General features: G+C 41.3%; 1 protein-coding gene across 1 annotated transcript; it reads left to right on the top strand.

The window, feature by feature from the left end:
* Positions 1 to 1469: 1469 nt before the first annotated feature.
* dcaf12 (DDB1 and CUL4 associated factor 12) lies at positions 1470 to 19550 on the top strand. Its single transcript, XM_085160608.1, is given in 10 exon segments — positions 1470 to 1875; positions 7810 to 7864; positions 7867 to 8099; positions 8354 to 8632; positions 10749 to 10809; positions 12609 to 12802; positions 13300 to 13365; positions 13536 to 13698; positions 16595 to 16773; positions 16889 to 19550. Coding segments are annotated over 10 exon segments (1449 nt in total). The 5' UTR covers positions 1470 to 1815; the 3' UTR covers positions 17048 to 19550.
* The last annotated feature ends 2085 nt before the right edge of the window (positions 19551 to 21635 follow it).

Below are 21635 nucleotides of genomic sequence, written 5' to 3'. Positions count from 1 at the left end.
CACGGTACCATTCAAACCACAAGATGAACACGTTCGCAGTAAATTCCCAAAGTGTTGGGTGGTTAAAACTTTGCATTATTGGTTTCAGCAAGGCGTCGCGTCATCATCCAGCCTTTTGAAACTGAAATGTCAACAAGTAAGTTTCAGTTTTTTATTTTTAACTTTTAATTGCCTTCCTTTCTATTTACCAAGCTGAAGAAGACATACAAACACACAAGTGGTATTATAGTGTCCGTACTTGACTTTCGCGTGGCTTTGTTAATTATAGGTAAAGCTGGTGTCCACTTGCCTCTTCTCTGACAGCCCCACACCCTGGAGAGATTATAGAAAAAAAATCTAATCTGAACTTCCAATTGACCTTTGCTTTCAGTCTAACATCGGAGTTGTGCAAGGATGAAGCGCAACTGGTTTCTCATTTAGGCGATCATATTTAAGCATTTATATATTTAAATCTCCATCAATGATCAGTCTCCATCTAATGAACATTGAAATATTTTAATATTATAATAAATGGTGGGTGAGTGTCTTTCCCAAAGTCCTACAATGTGATTCAGAAAATGTTCAGTTTCCTCATTATCATTTGGAAATGATTAAATGTGCACATCCTTTGAGTGGTGAGATGGCTTTTTTTCTTTTTCTCAGGTTAGGAAACATTTATGTCTATATTTATATTCTCCCTGTTTAGAGGAAGAGACAGAGTAAATACAGAGAATTGGTATTGTCACTAGCAACTGGAAACATCCAACTCTGACGCCTAGTCAGCAGAGTATACAACAGCAGAGAGGCCAAACGTATCCTGCCTGCATTTATCAAGGTATAAAAACGGACAAGACTAGAGTCCTGTTCAATGAGTTAAAGTGCTTATCAGCTTTGTGATTCCATACTTGGGTGCTCATGCCAACAATAAGTCAACTTTGGAAAAATCCAGTAAGCCGCCTGTAATGGTGAATTGTCTGCTTCTATACAGTGCCTTTTAACGTTGTACAGCTCCTTTTGGGGCTCTACAAAGGGCTTTACATTCACACACTCACACACATGTAGGGTGTTTGTCCACCAACAGGAGCAACTCGGGGGTTGATTTCTTTCCCAGGGATGCGTTGGCATTTGAAGGGTAGATAGCCAACTCCAACTGGAGAACAATCCACCCTACACCACTGTCTCTGTCATAAGAATGTGTAAAATGTTTAGAAATACCATCTGTGAGCAAGCAGAATGTGTTTCAATAAACTATTAATAGCTATTTCAACCAAATTAAATAGTTATAGATATCAGCTCTATATTATTGAACATAATAATTGAACATATATTGAATATAAATTTAAATCAATGTTAAAATACCCAAATTAAAAACAAAACGAAAATACAGTAGTAATCTAGTGTGTCAAACGACTGCTCTGACGTCACACGATCGGGTCAATGGTACCACGCAGTTTAACGTGAACGAGCACGTTTGACGTTCACGTACGACCTTGTTTTTGTTGATGTTTAATTTCAGTGCGGCTGCGCGCTGCCTTCGCCGTTGCCGCTGACGCGACCTGACAAGGAAAAAGAGCAAGCTACTAGCTCGGCAGTGAATAGTTTACACGGACTGAGTGTAGAGATTTTTGAGAGGCGAGCAAGTACGCTATCTGAGGACGTTCGGGGATAATTTTGGTTTGCGATTTAACGAACCTCACCCGTATGTGATCGCCTTTCCTCGTCGCTGGACGCTGCCTTTGAGGGCCAAGGAACAAAATAGACATCGCCATTATATGATCCAGTGTCCAGCGTCACTTTTACCCTCCATGTGGGTGAGGGAACTGTGTGTGTCAGATTATGGCGAGGAAAACAGTTAGCAGGAAAAGGAAGGCAGGAGAGCCCAAGGACCAACAACAGGTAGGCGGAAACCGGTGCGGGTCCATATTAGCTAGCTAGCTAAACTGTTATGTTGGGATGCTAATTAGCAGTGAGTTAGCCAGATTTAGCTATATAAGATGTTATGACAGATTTTTACTTACATTATAACATTTAACAACTTCGCTATATGGGAAAAGCATGCAACAGACAGCGACAATTCTGTATTGTTTAAAATAACATAATATATTTCGATTTGAAAGTACCCGCTTATATCGTTAGCCAACGGTAGTCCGTTGTCAATCTGACAGCTAATGTTAGCCACGTTATTTGTGCTATTATTCTCTTTATCAGATTTGGCTGGATACTGCTGGCAGTCCTTTTCTCTAATATTGCCGTCTCTCGTCACCTTCCGATCAAAAATAAAAGCAGATTTGATCTTATAAATAGCTGAGTAGTGTTATCAGGCATAGATAGCTATACAGCTAACGCTAGCTGAAACGTTAACTGTTAAGCTGACTAGCCATTTCCCGTATGTACGGACTAACCGTAGATTGGTTGCGTCCACGCCCCGAATTGGACGTTTGTCGACAGATGAAATACCGTATCGAGTATGCGAAAATAGCCAGTACTGAGTCCAGCACATCAGAAAAAAACTTGTTTGACCTGAACCAGAACGTGTGAGACTAGTCACAGTAATCACGACCTGCTTCTAGTGCACCTATCAGGCCCATGGAGCCACCGTCATCGGTAGATTTGAGTCAGATTGTCAGAATAGTTTTCCAGCATTGAACAAAACCGGCAAAATGTTCAAACAGTACAAGAAAGAACGACAAAACAACATGGCACAATGGGTTCCTTTGACATACAAAGTCATAAATACTGAGTGTTTTTCTTCCATTGTTCAAGACATGTGATCCGGCTTATAATTGGTTTGCTTAGTGTGAGAGAATTATTAATCAACATTTGTAATTGTATTGGATGGGAAATGAGAGGATTTTTTTTTTAAGTAGTCTGATTTGCCACTAGTGTGTACTTAATAGCAGTGAGAATGATGTCCTGGGGACCCTGTGCCTCTATATGTTTACATATTAGCCCATATTCAGGATCTGAAATGCCCCAAAGCTATCGCACACAGTATGAGTCCGATTCTGTTTCTGTTTATTTAACATTTTAAGCGCTGAGGTTGTAAACTGTATAATGTGGATAGAGCTTTAATCATAAGGCCAGAGTTTAGTATTCATTGGCCAGGAAAGCCACTAATTGTTGCAAAAGTTAAATGAATGTATTAATGGACAAACATCACACAAACATGACTTGATCAAAACCCTTTTGGAAAAGTGTTTATCATCAGTGATATTACAGTTTGTCATTAGACCCCACAAAAACCCTTTGACTTTGCAACCGTTTTAGACAGCCAGCTCAACTACTCGAGATGTTCAAATGTAAATGCTCTGACAATTTTCTCAAGTCTCTGGCTATGTCCCATTTCAGGGTCTGCACGCTTGAAGTACGCGCACTACGCGTACTACGTACGGTGCGTACTATAAGTACGAGAAGTGCGGAAGTGAGAGGCGTGTGAAATGGGACGGTATATGCTTCGTCGCGCTGTTCAGGTTGCCTAGCAACCATGATACTAACCGCGAGACACGTTACATACAGCTTTGTGTGACATAAATGAAGGAGAAAATTGTTTTGTTGGTCAGTCATTTTTGTCATGACATCACTTTGATTATTTGAGTATCTGAGGCTGAGACCACAGGACTGTAAAACATGATTCAAGGGCTTCATTTCTGTACTGAACAGTCATTTAAGATTAGCTAGTAAATAATAATTAGTTAATGTTGTTCATGAGACTAAAGTCATCTCACTATGGTAATGTAAATATAATATGGCCAATATTATAGTATTGTCAGATTATTATGATATCTATCTATCTATCTATCTATATATATATCTATCTATATCTATCTATCTATATGTGTGTATATGTATGTATGTATATATATATATATATATATATATATATATATATAAAAAAAAACCACCCAGCACGCCCCTGTGGGCGCTTTATCCTTCAAGCTCGGGTCCTCTACCAGAGGCCTGGGAGCTTGAGGGTCCTGTGCAGTATCTTAGCTGTTCCCAGGACTGCGCTCTTCTGGACAGAGATCTCCGATGTTAGTCCCGGGATCTGCTGGAGCCACTCGCCTAGCTTGGGAGTCACCGCACCTAGTGCTCCGATTACCACGGGGACCACCGTTACCTTCACCCTCCACATCCTCTCGAGCTCTTCTCTGAGCCCTTGGTATTTCTCCAGCTTCTCGTGTTCCTTCTTCCTGATATTGCTGTCATTGGGAACCGCTACATCGATCACTACGGCCGTCTTCTTCTGTTTGTCTACCACCACTATGTCTGGTTGGTTAGCCACCACCGTTTTGTCCGTCTGTATCTGGAAGTCCCACAGGATCTTAGCTCGGTTATTCTCCACCACCCTTGGGGGCATTTCCCATTTTGACCTCGGGACTTCCAGGTTATACTCAGCACAGATGCTCCTGTACACTATGCCGGCCACTTGGTTATGGCGTTCCATGTATGCCTTGCCTGCTAGCATCTTGCACCCTGCTGTTATGTGCTGGATTGTCTCTGGGGCATCTTTACACAGCCTGCACCTGGGGTCTTGCCTGGTGTGATAGACCCCAGCCTCTATGGATCTTGTACTCAGAGCTTGTTCTTGTGCTGCCATGATTAGTGCCTCTGTGCTATCTTTCAGTCCAGCTTTGTCCAGCCACTGGTAGGATTTCTGGATATCAGCCACCTCCTCTATCTGCCGGTGGTACATACCGTGCAGGGGCCTGTCCTTCCATGATGGTTCCTCGTCTCCCTCCTCTTTCTTGGGTTTCTGCTGCCTGAGGTATTCACTGAGCACGCTGTCAGTTGGGCCATCTTCGTGATGTATTCTTGGATGTTCGTTGTCTCATCCTGGACTGTGGTGCTGACACTCACCAGTCCCCGGCCCCCTTCCTTCCGCTTAGCGTACAGCCTCAGGGTGCTGGACTTGGGGTGAAACCCTCCATGCATGGTAAGGAGCTTTCTTGTCTTTATGTCAGTGGCTTCTATCTCCTCCTTTGGCCAGCCTATTACCCCAGCAGGGTACCTGATCACGGGCAGGGGCGTACGTGTTGATGGCCCGGATCTTGTTCTTACCGTTCAACTGACTCCTCAGGACTTGCCTGACCCTCTGCAGGTACTTGGTGGTTGCAGCTTTCCTAGCGGCCTCTTCATGGTTTCCCATTCGCACTGCGGGATCCCCAGGTACTTGTAACTGTCCTCTATGTCTGCAATGTTGCCTTCTGGTAGTTCAATCCCCTCAGTTCTGACTACCTTCCCTCTCTTTGTTACCATCCGACTACACTTCTCCAGCCCGAACGACATTCCAATGTCATTGCTGTATAGCCTGGTAGTGTGGATCAGTGAATCGATGTCTCATTCACTCTTGGCATACAGCTTGATGTCATCCATGTACAGGAGGTGGCTGACAACTGCTCCGTTCCGTAGCCGGTATCCGTAGCCAGTCTTGTTAATGATCTCACTGAGGGGGTTCAGGCCTATGCAGAACAGCAGTGGGGACAGAGCATCTCCTTGGTAGATCCCGCACTTGATGGTGACTTGTGCTATGGGCTTGGAGTTGGCCTCTAGTGTTGTACGCCACATCCCCATTGAGTTCCTGATGAAGGCTCTTAGGGTCCCATTGATCTTGTACAATTCTAGGCATTCCAGTATCCAGCTGTGGGGCATTAAGTCATAGGCCTTCTTGTAATCAATCCAGGCAGTGCACAGGTTGGTCAGTCTGGTCTTGCAGTCTCGGCTGACTGTTCTGTCTACCAGTAGCTGGTGTTTTGCACCTCTGGTATTCTTGCCAATTCCTTTCTGTGTCCCGCTCATGTATTGACCCATGTGCCTGTTCATCTTAGCCGATATGATGCCTGACAGGAGCTTCCATGTAGTACTGAGGCAGGTTATTGGTCGGTAGTTGGAGGGGACTGGTCCCTTCTTGGGGTCCTTGGGGATCAGGACCGCCCGACCTTCGGTTAGCCATTCCGGGTGTCCCTCGTTAACTAGCAGCTGGTTCATTTGTGCTGCCAGACGCTCGTGGAGTGCAGTCAGCTTCTTTAGCCAGTAGGCGTGAACCATGTCGGGCCCTGGTGCTGTCCAACTCTTCATACTGGAGACCCTTTCTTGGATATCTGCCACTGTGATGGTTACTAGACCCTGTTCAGGGAGGTCGCTATGGTCTGCCCTCAGATCCACTAGCCACTGAGCATTGCCGTTATGGGTTGCGTCCTCCTCCCATATGCTCTTCCAGTATTGCTCCGTCTCCAGCCTTGGTGGATAAGAGAACAGCTCTTATTATTGTTCCCTTGACACTGAGAGTACACCTTTGCTGGTTCTGTGGAGAACAGCTGGTTTATTCTCCTGCCTTCTATTTCTCTGGTGTACCTCCTCAAGCGGCTGGCCAAGGCTGTGAGTCTTTGCTTGGCAGTTTCCAAGGCCTCAGGTATGGACAGCTTGCTGTATTTCTTATGCACCTTCTTTGTCGCACCTTTCTGCAACTCCGTTAGTTGGCTAACCTCCCTCCGTGCTACTTTGATCTTGCCCTCTAGCCTCCTTCTCCATGGAGGGTACTGCCCCTTGTGGCTGTTCAACCTGTAGCCAAGCATCTCACTGATCACTGCTGCCATATTGTAGATCAGCTTGTTAGTCTCGGTAATCGTGGTTGTAGGTATTGTCCGTAGTGCTGCATTAACATCCTCTAGCAGACCTTCTGAGGGTACTTCACGTAATCTTGGTAACTGGCTTCGGGGGATCCAGGTTTCAAGCTTGGCCATGATCCTATATTTCAGGTCAGTTCCTCTCGCACTCTACGATCCTTTTCCTGTCGCACTTGGGGCTATGTACCCAATCTCGGGTGGGGGTGATGATATCTCCCCCCTGACCTGGCGTCCTGACTCCTCCTTGCCGTAGCATTTATGTTGTACCTCGTCAATCTCTAGCTGTGAAAGCAGTCCCTTCTTTCGAATGTTGGAACACTGAGCTACTAGTTGTTTCGCCGTCATTGTGGATGTTGGGTATCGAAGAATCCATAGGTCCCTCATCCTATTCATGTTCATATATATTCATATATATAGATATATATATCTCACTGACTTTCAGCTTGTTGTGTTTGTGGATATATGACTGACTTTAATTATCCATAAAATCATCAGATTCTCTGTAAGATTAAGGTCGACTATATATATATTTAGAAGTAGAGGCTTCAAAACCAAGTTAATGCTGAAAGTACAAACATCACTAGTGTCACACAACTTTGCCGACATGTGGCCAACAGCAATGTTTTAATGTTCTTCATTATTAAACATTCGCACATGAATAAGTGACGTCATGTTCAGTACTTACTTTTGACAGTTCACTTTTCGGCCCCTCCCTTCTGCCGTATTTTGCGGTAAAATTATCCACACCCACCGCCGCGCTATGAATTGTGGGATATATGGGACCACGAAGCGTGCACCGGACCACGCTTGATATTTGGGGAAATCGACGGCGCATTTGGAGTATGCATTTGAAGTACACTTCGAATTGGGACAGCCGTCGTCGCGTGGCGGTGACGTGATCGCACTTGAAATGCGTACTTCAAGCGTGCATACCCTGAATTGGGACACAGCGCACGTGTACAAGCTGTGTCCACAGTCATGTGGGAGATAGATGGGTATGGCTCAGCATGAATAAGCTGAAACATTGAAATATGCACGAAGAAGTCTGAAATTCACATACATTCAAATCTCATTTGTTTTGTGTTGGTAATAGTAATCGCTTCGTTTTTATGAATCAATCTCCAAAATTACACATTCACCATAATAACTAAGACATTTTTGTTTTTCCGCAATAATCCTAAGATTTTATTTCCTTCTCTTTTCACAGCTGGGTTGGTGTCAGGCGCCACACAAGCGAAGCCGTGTTTCTTGTTCTTCACGTCATGCCAGCAGTGGTGGTGCAGTCGGCGCTCTGTGGTATGTGCTCTGCGGGGGCGGGAGTTCAGACCTCAACAACAGCATGAGTTGCGGCTCCAGAGGAGCCTGCGTGGCTTTGCAGCCGGCAGGCTCCCCGGCATACTTAAGGAGAGGGAGTTTTCTCTCGGGCGGCTCAACAAAGTGTTTGCCTCACAGTGGCTCAATCATCGGCAGGTGGTGTGTGGGACAAAATGCAACACGGTAAGATGCCCTTTTTATTTGTGATCTGTATTAGCTAGTTAGGCTTTTCCATATGTTATAATAATGTTTACCAGAAATCCCACTTAATCAGTAGGTTTACATGACCTCATTTAATTTCATTATAAAGAGATAAAGATCGATCTTAAATCAGCTCTAAATCAAGTAAACATTCTTGAGTGAGCTTAGTCAGAATTTTTTCAATTGTCCTCACACATTTTTGGCCAACTAGCTGTATTTTCTTCATATACTTTCAGCTTTTTGTAGTTGATGTACTGACAGGACAGATCACACGCATTCCCATGCTGAAAGACAGGGAGTGTCGTGATGGAGGCTCTGGGGAGGTGGGTCCAGTGGTGCCTGGTCGCAATTATCACTTAACAGAAATCTCCCATACCCGGTTGGACCAGCAAGGCTGTGGGATCCACGCTATTGAACTCAACCCCTCGAGGACACTGCTTGCCACAGGAGGAGACAATCCTAACAGCCTGGCCATCTACCAACTCCCTACACTAGACCCTGTTTGTGTTGGCGATGTAAGTAGTTTGAACTGTTTGGTTGTTTCCTGACATTTGGTTATTGATAATAGTGATTAATCCACTTTTTCCTGCTTTAGAAACAACAACATTCATTAAACAGTTCTAGGGATTTTAGGCATTCAAAATCACTGGGATGCTTTAATTCCACTTATTCAGTAGTATTGTAGTAGTAGTCATTGTAATAAAAGTAATGCTGTTTTCCTTCTCCATGTCTGCTCCACTCTGCATGGTACCCTCTCCACACAAATGGAGTGAAGTCACTGTAAAAGGAAAGGTTCATTGGAAACACATAATTGCATTAAGCTTCCCTTTTAAATCCAACGTTTTGTAATACCACTCTGCTCATTTGTACTCCTTTCCAAGATTGCAGAGGTCAATAAATCAAGTAGGTCTGGCATTGTGTTGACAGATGGTTTTCTGTGTTGATTGGCAGGCATGTCATAGCAGCCATTAAGCTGCAGATGTAGATTCTAAAGAAATGGTGAGGAAAATGGTTAGAAATTTAATGAACATTTTTGTTTTGGCTATTAAAACTATATAGAGTTAAGTGTTACAATGTCTGAATGAATGAATATAGTCTAATGAAGTGACAGTCTGTCTGATCATATCTTTTTAAAACATGAAGCCAACATAACATGTTACAACTTATGTAAGACCAAAACAATTTACTGATTAAATACTTCATATACAGGCAGTTGTATGTAGAGGAATGTATAGTGAGCTATTTAACAAAATGAAAAATATATCTTGTCACTACACTGATCATTGTCTCTTCGTTGTTAATTGCAGCACAATTATCATGTCTGCTGCACAAGTGCTATTGTCAGTTTGTCATGTTTCCTTTGGCACAGTGACTGATGGTATGCAGTGCCAGGATACTGACAACTAGTAATGTGCTACTTTTTGTGAAGCACTGCTAGGTTGGGTCCCGTTTTTGCTTTCAGAACTGCTTTATTTCTTTGAGGCACGAGTTCAACTATGTGCTAGAAATATTCCTTACAGATCCTTGCTGTGCATATTGACATGATGCAAATCTGCTGATCCACCACATCCCCAAGGTGCTCTATTGGATTGAGATCTGATGACTGTTGCTCCAGTCACCAGATCTCAATCTGTTTTAGTACAGTGAACTCATTGTTATGTTTAAGAAACCAGTGTGAGTTGATTTGAGCTTTGGGGCATGGCACATTATTCTGCTGGAAGCAGCCATCAGCTGATGGGCACACTGTGGTCATAAAAGGTCAGCAACAGTACTCTTATAGGATGTTGCATTTAAACAATGCTTAATTGGTACTAAGGTGCCCAAAGAGTGGCAAAAAAATATTCAACACCACAATAATACGATCACCAGCACCCGAAAGCATTCATACAAGGCTGGATGGTTCATGCTTGTTCTTTACTAGAAAATTCTCATTTTTCAAGACAAGGGCAATGTTTTATTTGTTTGTTTCTTCTTCAATTTTCTTTTGTCTAATTAGGTTGAAGCAGTGTGGCGATTTTCTTTTGTTATTGTTTTTAGATTATTCTCAGTAAACCCCAGAGCTGGTTTTGTGGGAAAATCCCAGTAGATCAGCAGTTTCTGAACTACTCAGCCTAGGCAGCCAACAACCATGCCGTGTTCAGTCACTGAAATCACCTTTCATTTCATACTCTTTTGATCTTTAGCAGATCGTCTTGACCATGTCTGCATGACCACATCCACATGGTTGCTGTCATGTGAGAGGTTGATTAGATATTTGTTTTAACAAGCAGTTAAACAGGTGTAGTGTTTGCCAAGTGAGTGTAGTATACTCACATTACTTTTAGAAGGCACTGTAAAAATGTTGAGCTCAATATACACTGTTCACTATACACTGATGAGTAAGTAATTTTAAGTGTGTGTTTGAATGCTAACAGTCTGTGCCTGAATATTGTGACATGCTAACTGTGAGCTTTTCACTTCAGACCTTGCAGGTTCCCTAAGGTTCTCTTTTCTTCAGGCACAGAAGAATGAAATGCTGAAATAATGTTTTGCTAATACTGTAGCAGTATTTATTTGGAAATCCAGCCTGAAACGTACAAGCTTGCATATCTTTGACATTGTAGCTGTTTGTTTTTTGTTTTGTTTTTTCAGGACGGTCACAATGACTGGATATTCTCAATAGCATGGATCAGTGACAACATGGCAGTTTCTGGTGAGTTAGCACGATTCACATGGGAGGGAACATGGCTATTAATCAGTTTACTCTGTGACGTGACAGATAGGGGCATACTAGGATTGTGCGTGTGTGTGTAGTAGGTCAGTAGACTAGGCAATAATAGACCCTGTGCACGAGAAAATGCTAACTTCCTGTTTTAAGACCGGATGTAGGCTTGTACGTTTCCGGTAGCTTTATTTTGCAGTCAATTGCTACTGCGAAGGTGGACTCAAAAGTCATGTCCAAAATACAAAAATGGAAAGATTACGTTAAGTTACAAAGAGCAGAGGGTGGAAACGCTCACCATTGCTGTGTCATAAAAAATCAAATGATCAATTTTGATGTTTGAAGAGCGTAGATCGATTGTTTGTTTACATCACTCAACACAAGCAGAACTGCATTACTGCATGCAGAAGACACATCGTCCACACTCAGAAGCACAGTATAGTGACAGTTCTTATGATTTAAACAGGCAATGTCCAGCATTCAAACTACAGGCGAACAATAGTCAAAGCCAGATGTTTCCCCGTTATGTCGATATCAGTACACACCTACACAGCATGTCAACAAACCATGAAAAAAAGCCAGAGGATATAAAAAAAATACATGAATGATTGCAGGTAAGGGTCTCTATATGTTAGTATTTACTAAGGGTATGTTGTGACTTATCTTCACAATTACAGTGGTCCCTCGCTATAACGCGGTTCACCTTTTGCAGCTTTGCTGTTTCGCACATTCTTTTAGTGCAATTTTGCATGCTTTTTTTTTTTTTTAAAGCGCATTGTGTTCTACGTCCTGATCGTCGGCTGTAGATCATTGTCTATCTCCCCCGTGCCGTGCTGTACCGTACAGTACAGAATCGCTACATCGATCACTAGCAGTGTGACTCTGAAGGGCTGTACTGTATGTTTGTAAGTTTTCTCCCCAACAAACACAACAATGTCGACAAAACGTTTTGCACCGTCAAAGGCACCTGCGGTAGCACCCAAAAGGCAGAGGAAGATGCTAACTATCACACAAAAAATTGGACTTCTGGACATGCTAAAGAAAGGTAGAAGTTACCGTATGTTTTTTTTTTTTTTTTTTTTACCATACCGTGCACCGGATTATAAAGTGCATTAAGCTTAAATTAAGCAATTACGCTTAAAGTTAAATTCATTTGTTCTAAAATCTGTCATTATTATTTATAGAAAAACAAATATACTGTATGTTTATTTATCAAATAAATGTTTGGGACTGAAAACAGGTTTTGATCTTTGGTTTTATTCTATAATGGACTTTTTTTTTTTTTTTCCCGAAGGTTTGAACTTTGAGAGAGTTTAAACAAGAGAGAAAAATGTGAAACTGTTCATGCCTGTCTGAGAAAAGTGTATAAAGTGTGTGGTGATGGGTTTTACAGCCTTAAAACATCTAAAATAATTATAAAAAATAAAGCTGGCTGTTTCACCTATCGCTGGTTATTTTTAGAACATAGCACCCGCGATAAACGAGGGAACTCTATATACAAGTACTGAGAAATTTCAATCCCTTCTCTCTTTTGCTCTGAGGCGCAAGGGTAAAATATCGACAAGTCGATGAGCATCATCTACAGATATATTCGGTAAATGCTCAAGACATCTTGAGAAATGTTTGATTCATCCATTTGGTTGACTTTTTTTGGAAAACCCGACCGTAAACAAGACGTGAATATCACACCGGAAACGAAGCGCCCTACAGGAGTTTCCCTACCGGAAGTAGCATATGCTAAGGTGCACATAGTCTATAGGCATGAGCTCTGTTTGTGTCTTAATCTGTAGGGTCCAGAGATGGCTCCATGGGACTGTGGGAGGTTACAGAAGAAGTAATGAGCCAGGCTGAGAGGAGTCAAAATGAGGAGACAGTGCCCTCCTATGCCCACATCTCCCACCGTGCCCTCAAGGACATCCCCAAGGAGTACACCAACCCATACAACTGTAAAGTCCGTGCTCTAGCCTTCAATAACAACCATAAAGTAAGACTCACCTACACGACTCCTTTTGCTGGATTTGCTCTTTAGGACGACAAAAGATTGGATGCACCAAACTTTTATATATTGTTTATAATGGCTATAATTTTAGCTAACCTAACAATTATCTTTCCTTAAAAGTTAAAAAATATTTCATGAAACGCCTTTGCTCTAAATTTTTAAATGTAGTATAGATTTATCTTGTTCTCTCAGCCTCACATCACCAAACAATTTCTTTTCTTTGTGGACTTTAAGGTTATTTAGGTTAATAAATAAACTTGAATCTGAGGTTGAGTTTGTCAAATTGCATCTCAAAACACTATCTAATGGCATCTAAAACTGTAAACAAATTTACCCATGGCTAAGTCAGGGTAGTCATTTATGAAAGGAAGACCGACAGCTCTTAGAATTCTGAAGCCTTCAGGAGAGTGTCAGTTTTTCTAGACCTAAGCTAATTATGACCTGCCTTTTCCTTTTGGATTTCCTCTTTTTCTTTTTTCCAGGAACTGGGTGCTGTTTCCCTGGATGGCTATTTCCACCTCTGGAAAGCTGAGCATAACTTGTGCAAGGTACAATACATAGATTGACAAATTATAGTTTTATGTATTGGTAATTTTTTTTTCCAACAAAGTGCTAGTTATTTTTAATATGCGATCAAAATGATAAATAGTTCTCTAATAATGCTAGGATTTTGTAATTCAGTTTCTTCAGTGTTAACAGTCTGTGTTGGTTTCTCTAGATACTGTCCACCAAGCTGCCTCATTGCAAAGAAAATGTGTGCCTGGCATATGGACAGGACTGGTCAGTGTATGCTGTAGGCTCTCAAGCCCATGTTTCTTTTCTGGATCCACGGCAACCTACACACAGCATCAAGTCAGTTAGTTCAAGAGAGAGAGGAAGTGGTAAGTCACTTGTTGGCTTTTGAAGTGAGCCAGTAATACAATCAAAGATTAGTTGAGCTATCTAAAATGCTGACTGAGGTTATTTATATGTTGCATGTTGTACAACTAAGTGTGCTTTCAGTCAGGTTAGAAAATGTCATTCTGGCACTGTGAATAGTAAAGTTGTAATTTAACATATTTTCCATATTGGTGGCAATAAATTTACAGTGGCGTGAGCTTGATTTCGCATTTTATCAGCCTGTTTACTCAAAGTACTTGACAAACTATTTTTCACACATACATATTTCTACAACACTTCATTCTGTGCACTTATGCTACAGTAACACTAGGAAAAAAGAGGTTGGAGACCGCAGCATGACCAAAATTACTATGACCATGTGGAACAAACTCATCTGCAACGGCATAAAGTCTGTTGCTGTCTTGAAAGTGACTGTGGTGCATCAGGACGGAAATAAAATGGAACTAAGTGGAAGTCTGTGATGATCAGGTTGTGTTTCGATAGGCAGAAATCGTCCATCAGCATCTGTTGCTGTCTACATACACAGAAATTCACTCTACAGTGGCTTGCAAAAGTATTCGGCCCCCTTGAACTTTCCCACATTTTGTCACAATACAGCCACAAACATGAATCAATTTTATTGGAATTCCACGTGAAAGACCAATACAAAGTGGTGTACACATGAGAAGTGGAACGAAAATCATACATGATTCCAAACATTTTTTACAAATAAATAACTGCAAAGTGGGGTGTGCGTAATTATTCAGCCCCCTCTGGTCTGAGTGCAGTCAGTTGTCCATAGACATTGCCTGATGAGTGCTAATGACTAAATAGAGTGCACCTGTGTGTAATCTAATGTCAGTACAAATACAGCTGCTCTGTGACGGCCTCAGAGGTTGTCTAAGAGAATATTGGGAGCAACAACAGCATGAAGTCCAAAGAACACACCAGACAGGTCAGGGATACAGTTATTGAGAAATTTAAAGCAGGCTTAGGCTACAAAAAGATTTCCCAAGCCTTGAACATCCCACGGAGCACTGTTCAAGCGATCATTCAGAAATGGAAGGAGTATGGCACAATTGTAAACCTACCAAGACAAGGCCGTCCACCTAAACTCACAGGCCGAACAAGGAGAGCGCTGATCAGAAATGCAGCCAAGAGGCCCATGGTGAGTCTGGACGAGCTGCAGAGATCTACAGCTCAGGTGGGAGAATCTGTCCATAGGACAACTATTAGTCGTGCACTGCACAAAGTTGGCCTTTATGGAAAAGTGGCAAGAAGAAAGCCATTGTTAACAGAAAACCATAAGAAGTCCCGTTTGCAGTTTGCCACAAGCCATGTGGGGGACACAGCAAACATGTGGAAGAAGGTGCTCTGGTCAGATGAGACCAAAATGGAACTTTTTGACCAAAATGCAAAACGCTATGTGTGGTGAAAAACTAACACTGCACATCACTCTGAACACACCATCCCCACTGTCAAATATGGTGGTGGCAGCATCATGCTCTGGGGGTGCTTCTCTTCAGCAGGGACAGGGAAGCTGGTCAGAGTTGATGGGAAGATGGATGGAGAGAGCAATACAGAGCAATCTTGGAAGATTGAGACTGGGGCGGAGGTTCACCTTCCAGCAGGACAACAACCCTAAACATAAAGCCAGGGCAACAATGGAGTAGTTTAAAACAAAACATGTCCATGTGTTAGAATGGCCCAGTCAAAGTCCAGATCTAAATCTAATCTGACTGAGCTGGAGCTGTTTTGCAAAGAAGAATGGGCAAGGATTTCAGTCTCTAGATGTGCAAAGCTGGTAGAGACATACCCTAAAAGACTGGCAGCTGTAATTGCAGCAAAAGGTGGTTCTACAAAGTATTGACTCAGGGGGCTGAATAATTACGCACACCCCACTTTTCAGTTACTTATTTGTAAAAAATGTTTGGAATCATGTATGATTTTTGTTCCACTTCTCACGTGTACACCACTTTGTATTGGTCTTTCACGTGGCATTCCAATAAAATTGATTCATGTTTGTGGCTGTAATGTGACAAAATGTGGGAAAGTTCAAGGGGGCCCGAATATTTTTGCAAGCCACTGTATCTGCTAGCACTCAGAGGGGAGCCAGAACTTCAGATTTGAAACCGAAATTTATAAATTCCTCCACAAGTAATGACATATTTACTGTAATAATGCGCTTTAATCACAAAATGACAGTGCTCAGCAGCCTTGCCTTTATATATAAAGGTATCCCGAATACCACCAGTTAGCAACCAGTTGAGGTGAATCCCCTTTTACAAAGAGACATGTCACAGATGAGTTGCGTTCAGTGATGCAGACTGACTCAGATTGAATGCAGTATGCTGGCAACCTGTCTGGGTTTATAAAATAGATGGCAGGTATTTGCAAACCTTGCAATTGGAAGAGGTGGCCAAAAAGGCAGAGGATGTTCCACACTCAGACTTGTTGGTCAATGCAACTAACACTAGTCTTCGACAGCGAGGGGAAAAAAACTTTTTACTTTGCATTTTCACTTGCAGCCAATGTAGAATCACAAGTTAACCTACCATGCACATCTTTGGACTGTGTGTGAGATTGACCTGGTACCACTACCACTGGGGTGTGTTACTGGTTTCTCCTTTAAGTTAGTTTTCAACTGATGGCACAATATAAGTCACCTTCATACTTGCTTAGTATGAAGTTTAAATGATGATTGCCTTCCAATGTGTCAAACATATCCATAACAACTGTATTTTTCACCGTGATATAAAAGTTGTAACGTACTCTGTCTGGTTAGAAATGATTGCAGAGTTCTAGAGGATTCAGACAGACAAGTTGGAAAGCTCAAACGGTGGGAGGGTAGATATTGACTGTGTAGCTTTACATTGGCATGTCTTTCTGTCTGTGCAGGCATCCGTTCAGTGAGTTTCTATGAGCACATCGTGACTGTGGGTACTGGCCAAGGTTCTCTTCTCTTCTATGACATCCGGGCTCAGAGATTCCTGGAGAACCCTTTTAATCCAAACGGAGGGTATCGGAAGTGCCCTGGAGATGGCATCCTGAAGCTCACTACGGGAAAAGGCTGGCTGGTATGCAGTTTTGTTTTGTTTTTTCCAAATCAAGCAGTGAACTGTGGTCAGTCAAACTGTAGTTGGTGTACATGTACAATGTCTTTTCCCACTTACCCTTTAATATTCCTTTCAGAATCACGATGAGACGTGGAGGAGTTACTTCTCAGACATTCATTCCTTCCCCAATGCAGTGTACACCCACTGCTATGACGACTCTGGCACCAAGCTGTTTGTAGCAGGTGGACCGCTCTGTTCCGGCCTGCACGGCAACTACGCAGGATTGTGGAGCTAGCCTCTTCTTCTCCCCTATCACTTTGTCACTACATCTTCGTCCAGATCTTTACTCATCCAGTCCCTCCATCCCTCTTCAACTTCCAACCTTCTCTGTTTTCAGTGTACCTTTTGTCACCCTGTTTTGCTCACACTTGGACTCAGGAGCATGATATTTTCTTCATTGTATCACGGCTTTCAGTATTATTGTTGTGTATATTTGTCCACCATTCCATCGTTCTTTCTCCTTAAACAATTCCTTTGCACTTCAGCTACTTTTTTTTGTTATTTGTTATTCTTTTGGGGGTTTTTTTTAATATAAATATATATATATATATATATATATATATATATAAATGTACAGACTATTACTAATTTTCAATTGCTGCAAGGTCTGCCACTGAGGACGTCAGAAGAGTTCTGGAAAACATTAAGAATAAAGTTCTCATCGTCTAAAAGATTTACATTCAACCTGCAGGGATTAGGCTGTGGTCTTTTGCTGGTTTGTTTTTGTACATACAGATGGCATTTTACCACTTTCTCTGTGAAAAATGACCATGTCTTTAAACAGACAGCAATAAGAGAGAGGGTGAAGGGTTGGAGAGACTATTAATATAAATGGACTGAACTAGAGAACTGTTTGATGTCGGAACAGCCCACAACAATCACAAAGAACTTCTCCAGTCAGAAGTATAAAAGAAGGATCCAATCAAAGTGGGATTGTGTGTTCATCTTATCCTCGCTAAGATGATGTAAAGGAGATATGTTCAAGCTTGCTGAATGCAGTGTTGTTCTGTTAGGGGGGAAAAAAGGGGCATATAAAAAATTTTTTGGACTGTGTGATTAGACCAGCACATCCCTGCTGATATTCTGATTTGCTTTGTATTTATTTTTCCTTTTTTTTTTTTTTTTTTTTTTAAATCCTCCCCTCTCCCCCCCCCCCCCTCCCTCCAATGTTTCCACTCCCTTTGATCAGAATTGTACAAATCCTAACGTGTAATCACTCTTGTGTTACTAGAGAGTTTACTCTAAGATTATAGGTTTTGGTAGTGAGTTAAATATCATCCAGTATGATGATTAATAGACAGAGGAGCCTTTAATGAGTGAACTCAAACCTCATGTGATTCTCGGGCTCCTCGAGGAACTGGGAAGAAGCTGTGTAGTAGCTCAGTTTGGTCTTCTCAGCCGTCCAGCTATGAGGATGCAAGGAAAGCTAATGAGAATTTGGGCTATACCCTGGAGTTAAATGCTGCAGGCACATACCCTTATTGTCAGTTGTAAAACTTTTATTTCCTCTTATTTTTTTTGTACTGAGGAGCGGGTGAATCTGCTCTTCTTTTTTTGTTTGGTAGAGGCAGGGTAGGCTTGAGTTGAGTTTTTGCCTTCAAGTCTTTCTGTGAAAGACTGCCACAGGCAATCATAGTTTTCCTGTTCTACATGGAACTTTTCTCCAGTTTTCATGATAATGATTGACAAAAAAAAAAAATCCTAATTACGACCAATTGAACAAATAACCAACACTTTTGAAGTGTATTTTATATCTAAATGTGTATATGTATGTGTAAAATACATAAGGACAATTGCATACATTTTTATGTACGTGTCTGAGAAAGTGTGGATTGATGTGTCTACTTGGTGCCCCCCCCCTTTTTTTTTTTTTTTTTTTAAATATATACACACACCTCATGAATGTTTTTACAAATGGCTGAATTTGAGGATATTGTGACATATAAACATTTCGGGAAAACAAGCTATTAAATCTTTAAAATTAATAAATAATAAAAAAAAATAGGATGTATATTGATGTAATGTGCTTTTGTGTTTTGGGGGGGGTTGTACTTGACATAAGTACCCAGAGGATTTCCTCTTGACATAAAGGGTGCAGAAAGGTTACTTACTGCAGCAAAACAAGTTAAAGATAAAAACGATCAGAACTCATCATGAGATTTGGTGACAATATTTAGTAACTTGTTTGTGCCGGCACAAAACGCAAAAAGGATAACTTGTGATAGAAACTGAAATTTAAAACCTGAATTCTCAATGAACTCCTCATGAGTTTTGGGGAGAAGAACCAACAGGACCAAGCAGTTATAGAGGATATGCAACACAAGCTTGAAGAGCAGAAATGAAGCAAAACAGAAAGAAATGCAGTGCAAGCTCCAAGAAAAAACAAAAAGAGTTGCAAGTAATGATTAATGAAGCACTGCACCTACAGACATTCTAGGAACAACAGGAAGAAATGCAAAGAGATGCAAAATAGCCAAGATTTTAAGAAGAAAAATACAGATTTGCAAGTATTTTACAAAGAAGGACAAAAACAAAAAAACAACATTGAAATCAAGAAACAGAAAGAACACCTGAAGGATCCAAGGACTGTATAACAAAGTACAAGACAGAAACACTGAAATGCAGAAATACACTTGGAGAAATGGAGAGGAGGAAGCAGGAGTTATAAGCCTTCTGTAAAAAAAAAAGTACAACAGAGATATAAAGACATGCACAAAGCAACAAAAGTAAGAGCAATATATATTTTAAAAAAAAGCTGAAAGAAGAAAGAGCATGAAGATAAAAAATGTTGAAGCACAGACAAAAGATCCACAAGAACTGTGCTTGAAAATGATGAGCAGCACTTTGCTGCTTCTTCAGCTCAGTCTGGACAAGAGTAGCCTCCTCTTCCTCCACCCTCTCTCTCCATTTACCCTTTCTCTTCTTCTCCTTCCTCCCATCCTCCTCCACTCCTTTATTAACCCTTTTCCCTCTCTTCTTCATCCGGTCTCCCTTTGTTTTCTTTTGTTTTCTTTAAAAAATGTAAGTTTTTCCTTCCCACTCTTGCCTACTGCTTATTCATAGGGGATTGTTGTTTTTTCCCTCTACTTTTTATTCCTTTCTTCACCCTCTTTTGCCCTTCTACCCTTCCATTACACTTTTATTTTGTTCTTTTAATTTCCTCTATAACCCCCAACATGTTTCTACATCCTTGTGAACAAAGGGTGGGGAGATCACTAAACACAGTTAATCATATTTCTACATATCTCTGCCTCTCTGCATAATGTGTTAAGTGTATAAGAAAGTTCAGTCATATGATGTATTTGCTTAAAGCTATGTCAACCAGTCATGCTGATCATGTTGATAGTAATAAGCAAGAAAAGCCGAACAAGTTCAACTGAGCTTTACTGAACGTGACTCCCTCTGTTAAGATGATACAGATAGATAAGAGCTAGTGGTTTCATTCAAGAATAAATCACCTTTATTAGAAAATAAAAATTCAAGAAAAGACTCAATTTAATCATTTACCTTGATTTTATTATGAAATACATCCATTAGTGTTTACTCATCCTATTTCTGTGGCATGATAAATGGCAAATGAAGAAAGTACAAGAACAGGAAAGTGTATGCAGAAGAGCATCTGTGATTGAAATAATGTCACACCAGGTGGCACTGTTGTCAGCTGTTAGAGACTTGTTTGCTTGTGATAGTGTTAAAGGACATTATCTTGGTTGCAGTTTGTGGTAAGTAAAAACATGTAGTAAAGCAGGCAGAGATGATGAAGGATGATGCAAATGGATGTTTTCCATTCAATTCCAGACTGGATTGTTGTGCAGATTTCACTATAATATTCAAAAGAAGCCTCAAGTATGGCTGGCTTGTTCTTATTCCTGTAACTTGACTCTTAACCCTGGAAGTATTGGCAAAGTTTTATAGAATCCTCATACATGAGCGCTGGCTTTTCAGTTTTTCCAACATTCAACAGTTTTCATTTTCACAGTTTTATACTCCAGCAGACTCCAGCCAAGCCAAAACAGTGATTTTTCACCACTGAAGAAGCAGCAGCAACCGCTCTATGGTCCAGGTAGGTATGGCAATGGTTTGCCATTGTTATCATGATTGTGCATCTATGGTTAATTCCATCAAGACAGTAAAGCTAAATTAAAAACAAAGTTAAAAGGAGCCACTAATGGTTGTTCATTTGTTGGCTATGATTGTGAAATAAAGGCCCCTATATTTGACATTTATTCCAGTTATTCCCTTTACATTAAGTTTTACCTCAAGTTTTAGCATCTTTCTTACCTTTACTCCAGAGTCACTTAGCCAAGTCAGGCATTGTAGCTTTAAGGAAAACCATCACCAGAACCCTGCAAAGGACTGGACTACGAGGTTGCAGACCAAGAAAAACTCCACTTCTGCAGGTGAGACACCTTCAAACCAGACTCAAGTATGCTAAGGTCAATCTAGAGAAAGATTATGCATACTATAAAGTGTGTCCTTTGGCCAAAGAAATGCTGCTGATGTTTAGAGAAAGAAGAGGACGCAAGCAACCCAAAGAACACCGTCCCCACAGTGAAACACAATGGTGGGAGTATTATGGTGTGGAGATGCTTTAGTCATTCTGGAACTAGAAATCTCGTCAAGAAAGAAGGAATACGTGTGATGAACTGAAGACCAAGGTCCATGCCAGAAGACCGTCAAATCAGGAAGAACTTGAGAGAGTCACCAATGAAGAATGGACATGTTCATATGGGGGGGATTATTTACCCTCAGATCCTGGGCCCCCGTATGTTAACGAAAATACTGTTACTGTGCGTAAATACACAATGCTCTTGTTTTTCTAC

This window comes from Neolamprologus multifasciatus, chromosome 5 (assembly GCF_963576455.1).
Source record: "Neolamprologus multifasciatus chromosome 5, fNeoMul1.2, whole genome shotgun sequence".
NCBI lineage: Eukaryota > Metazoa > Chordata > Actinopteri > Cichliformes > Cichlidae > Neolamprologus > Neolamprologus multifasciatus.
This window is presented reverse-complemented; position numbering and strand designations above follow the sequence as displayed.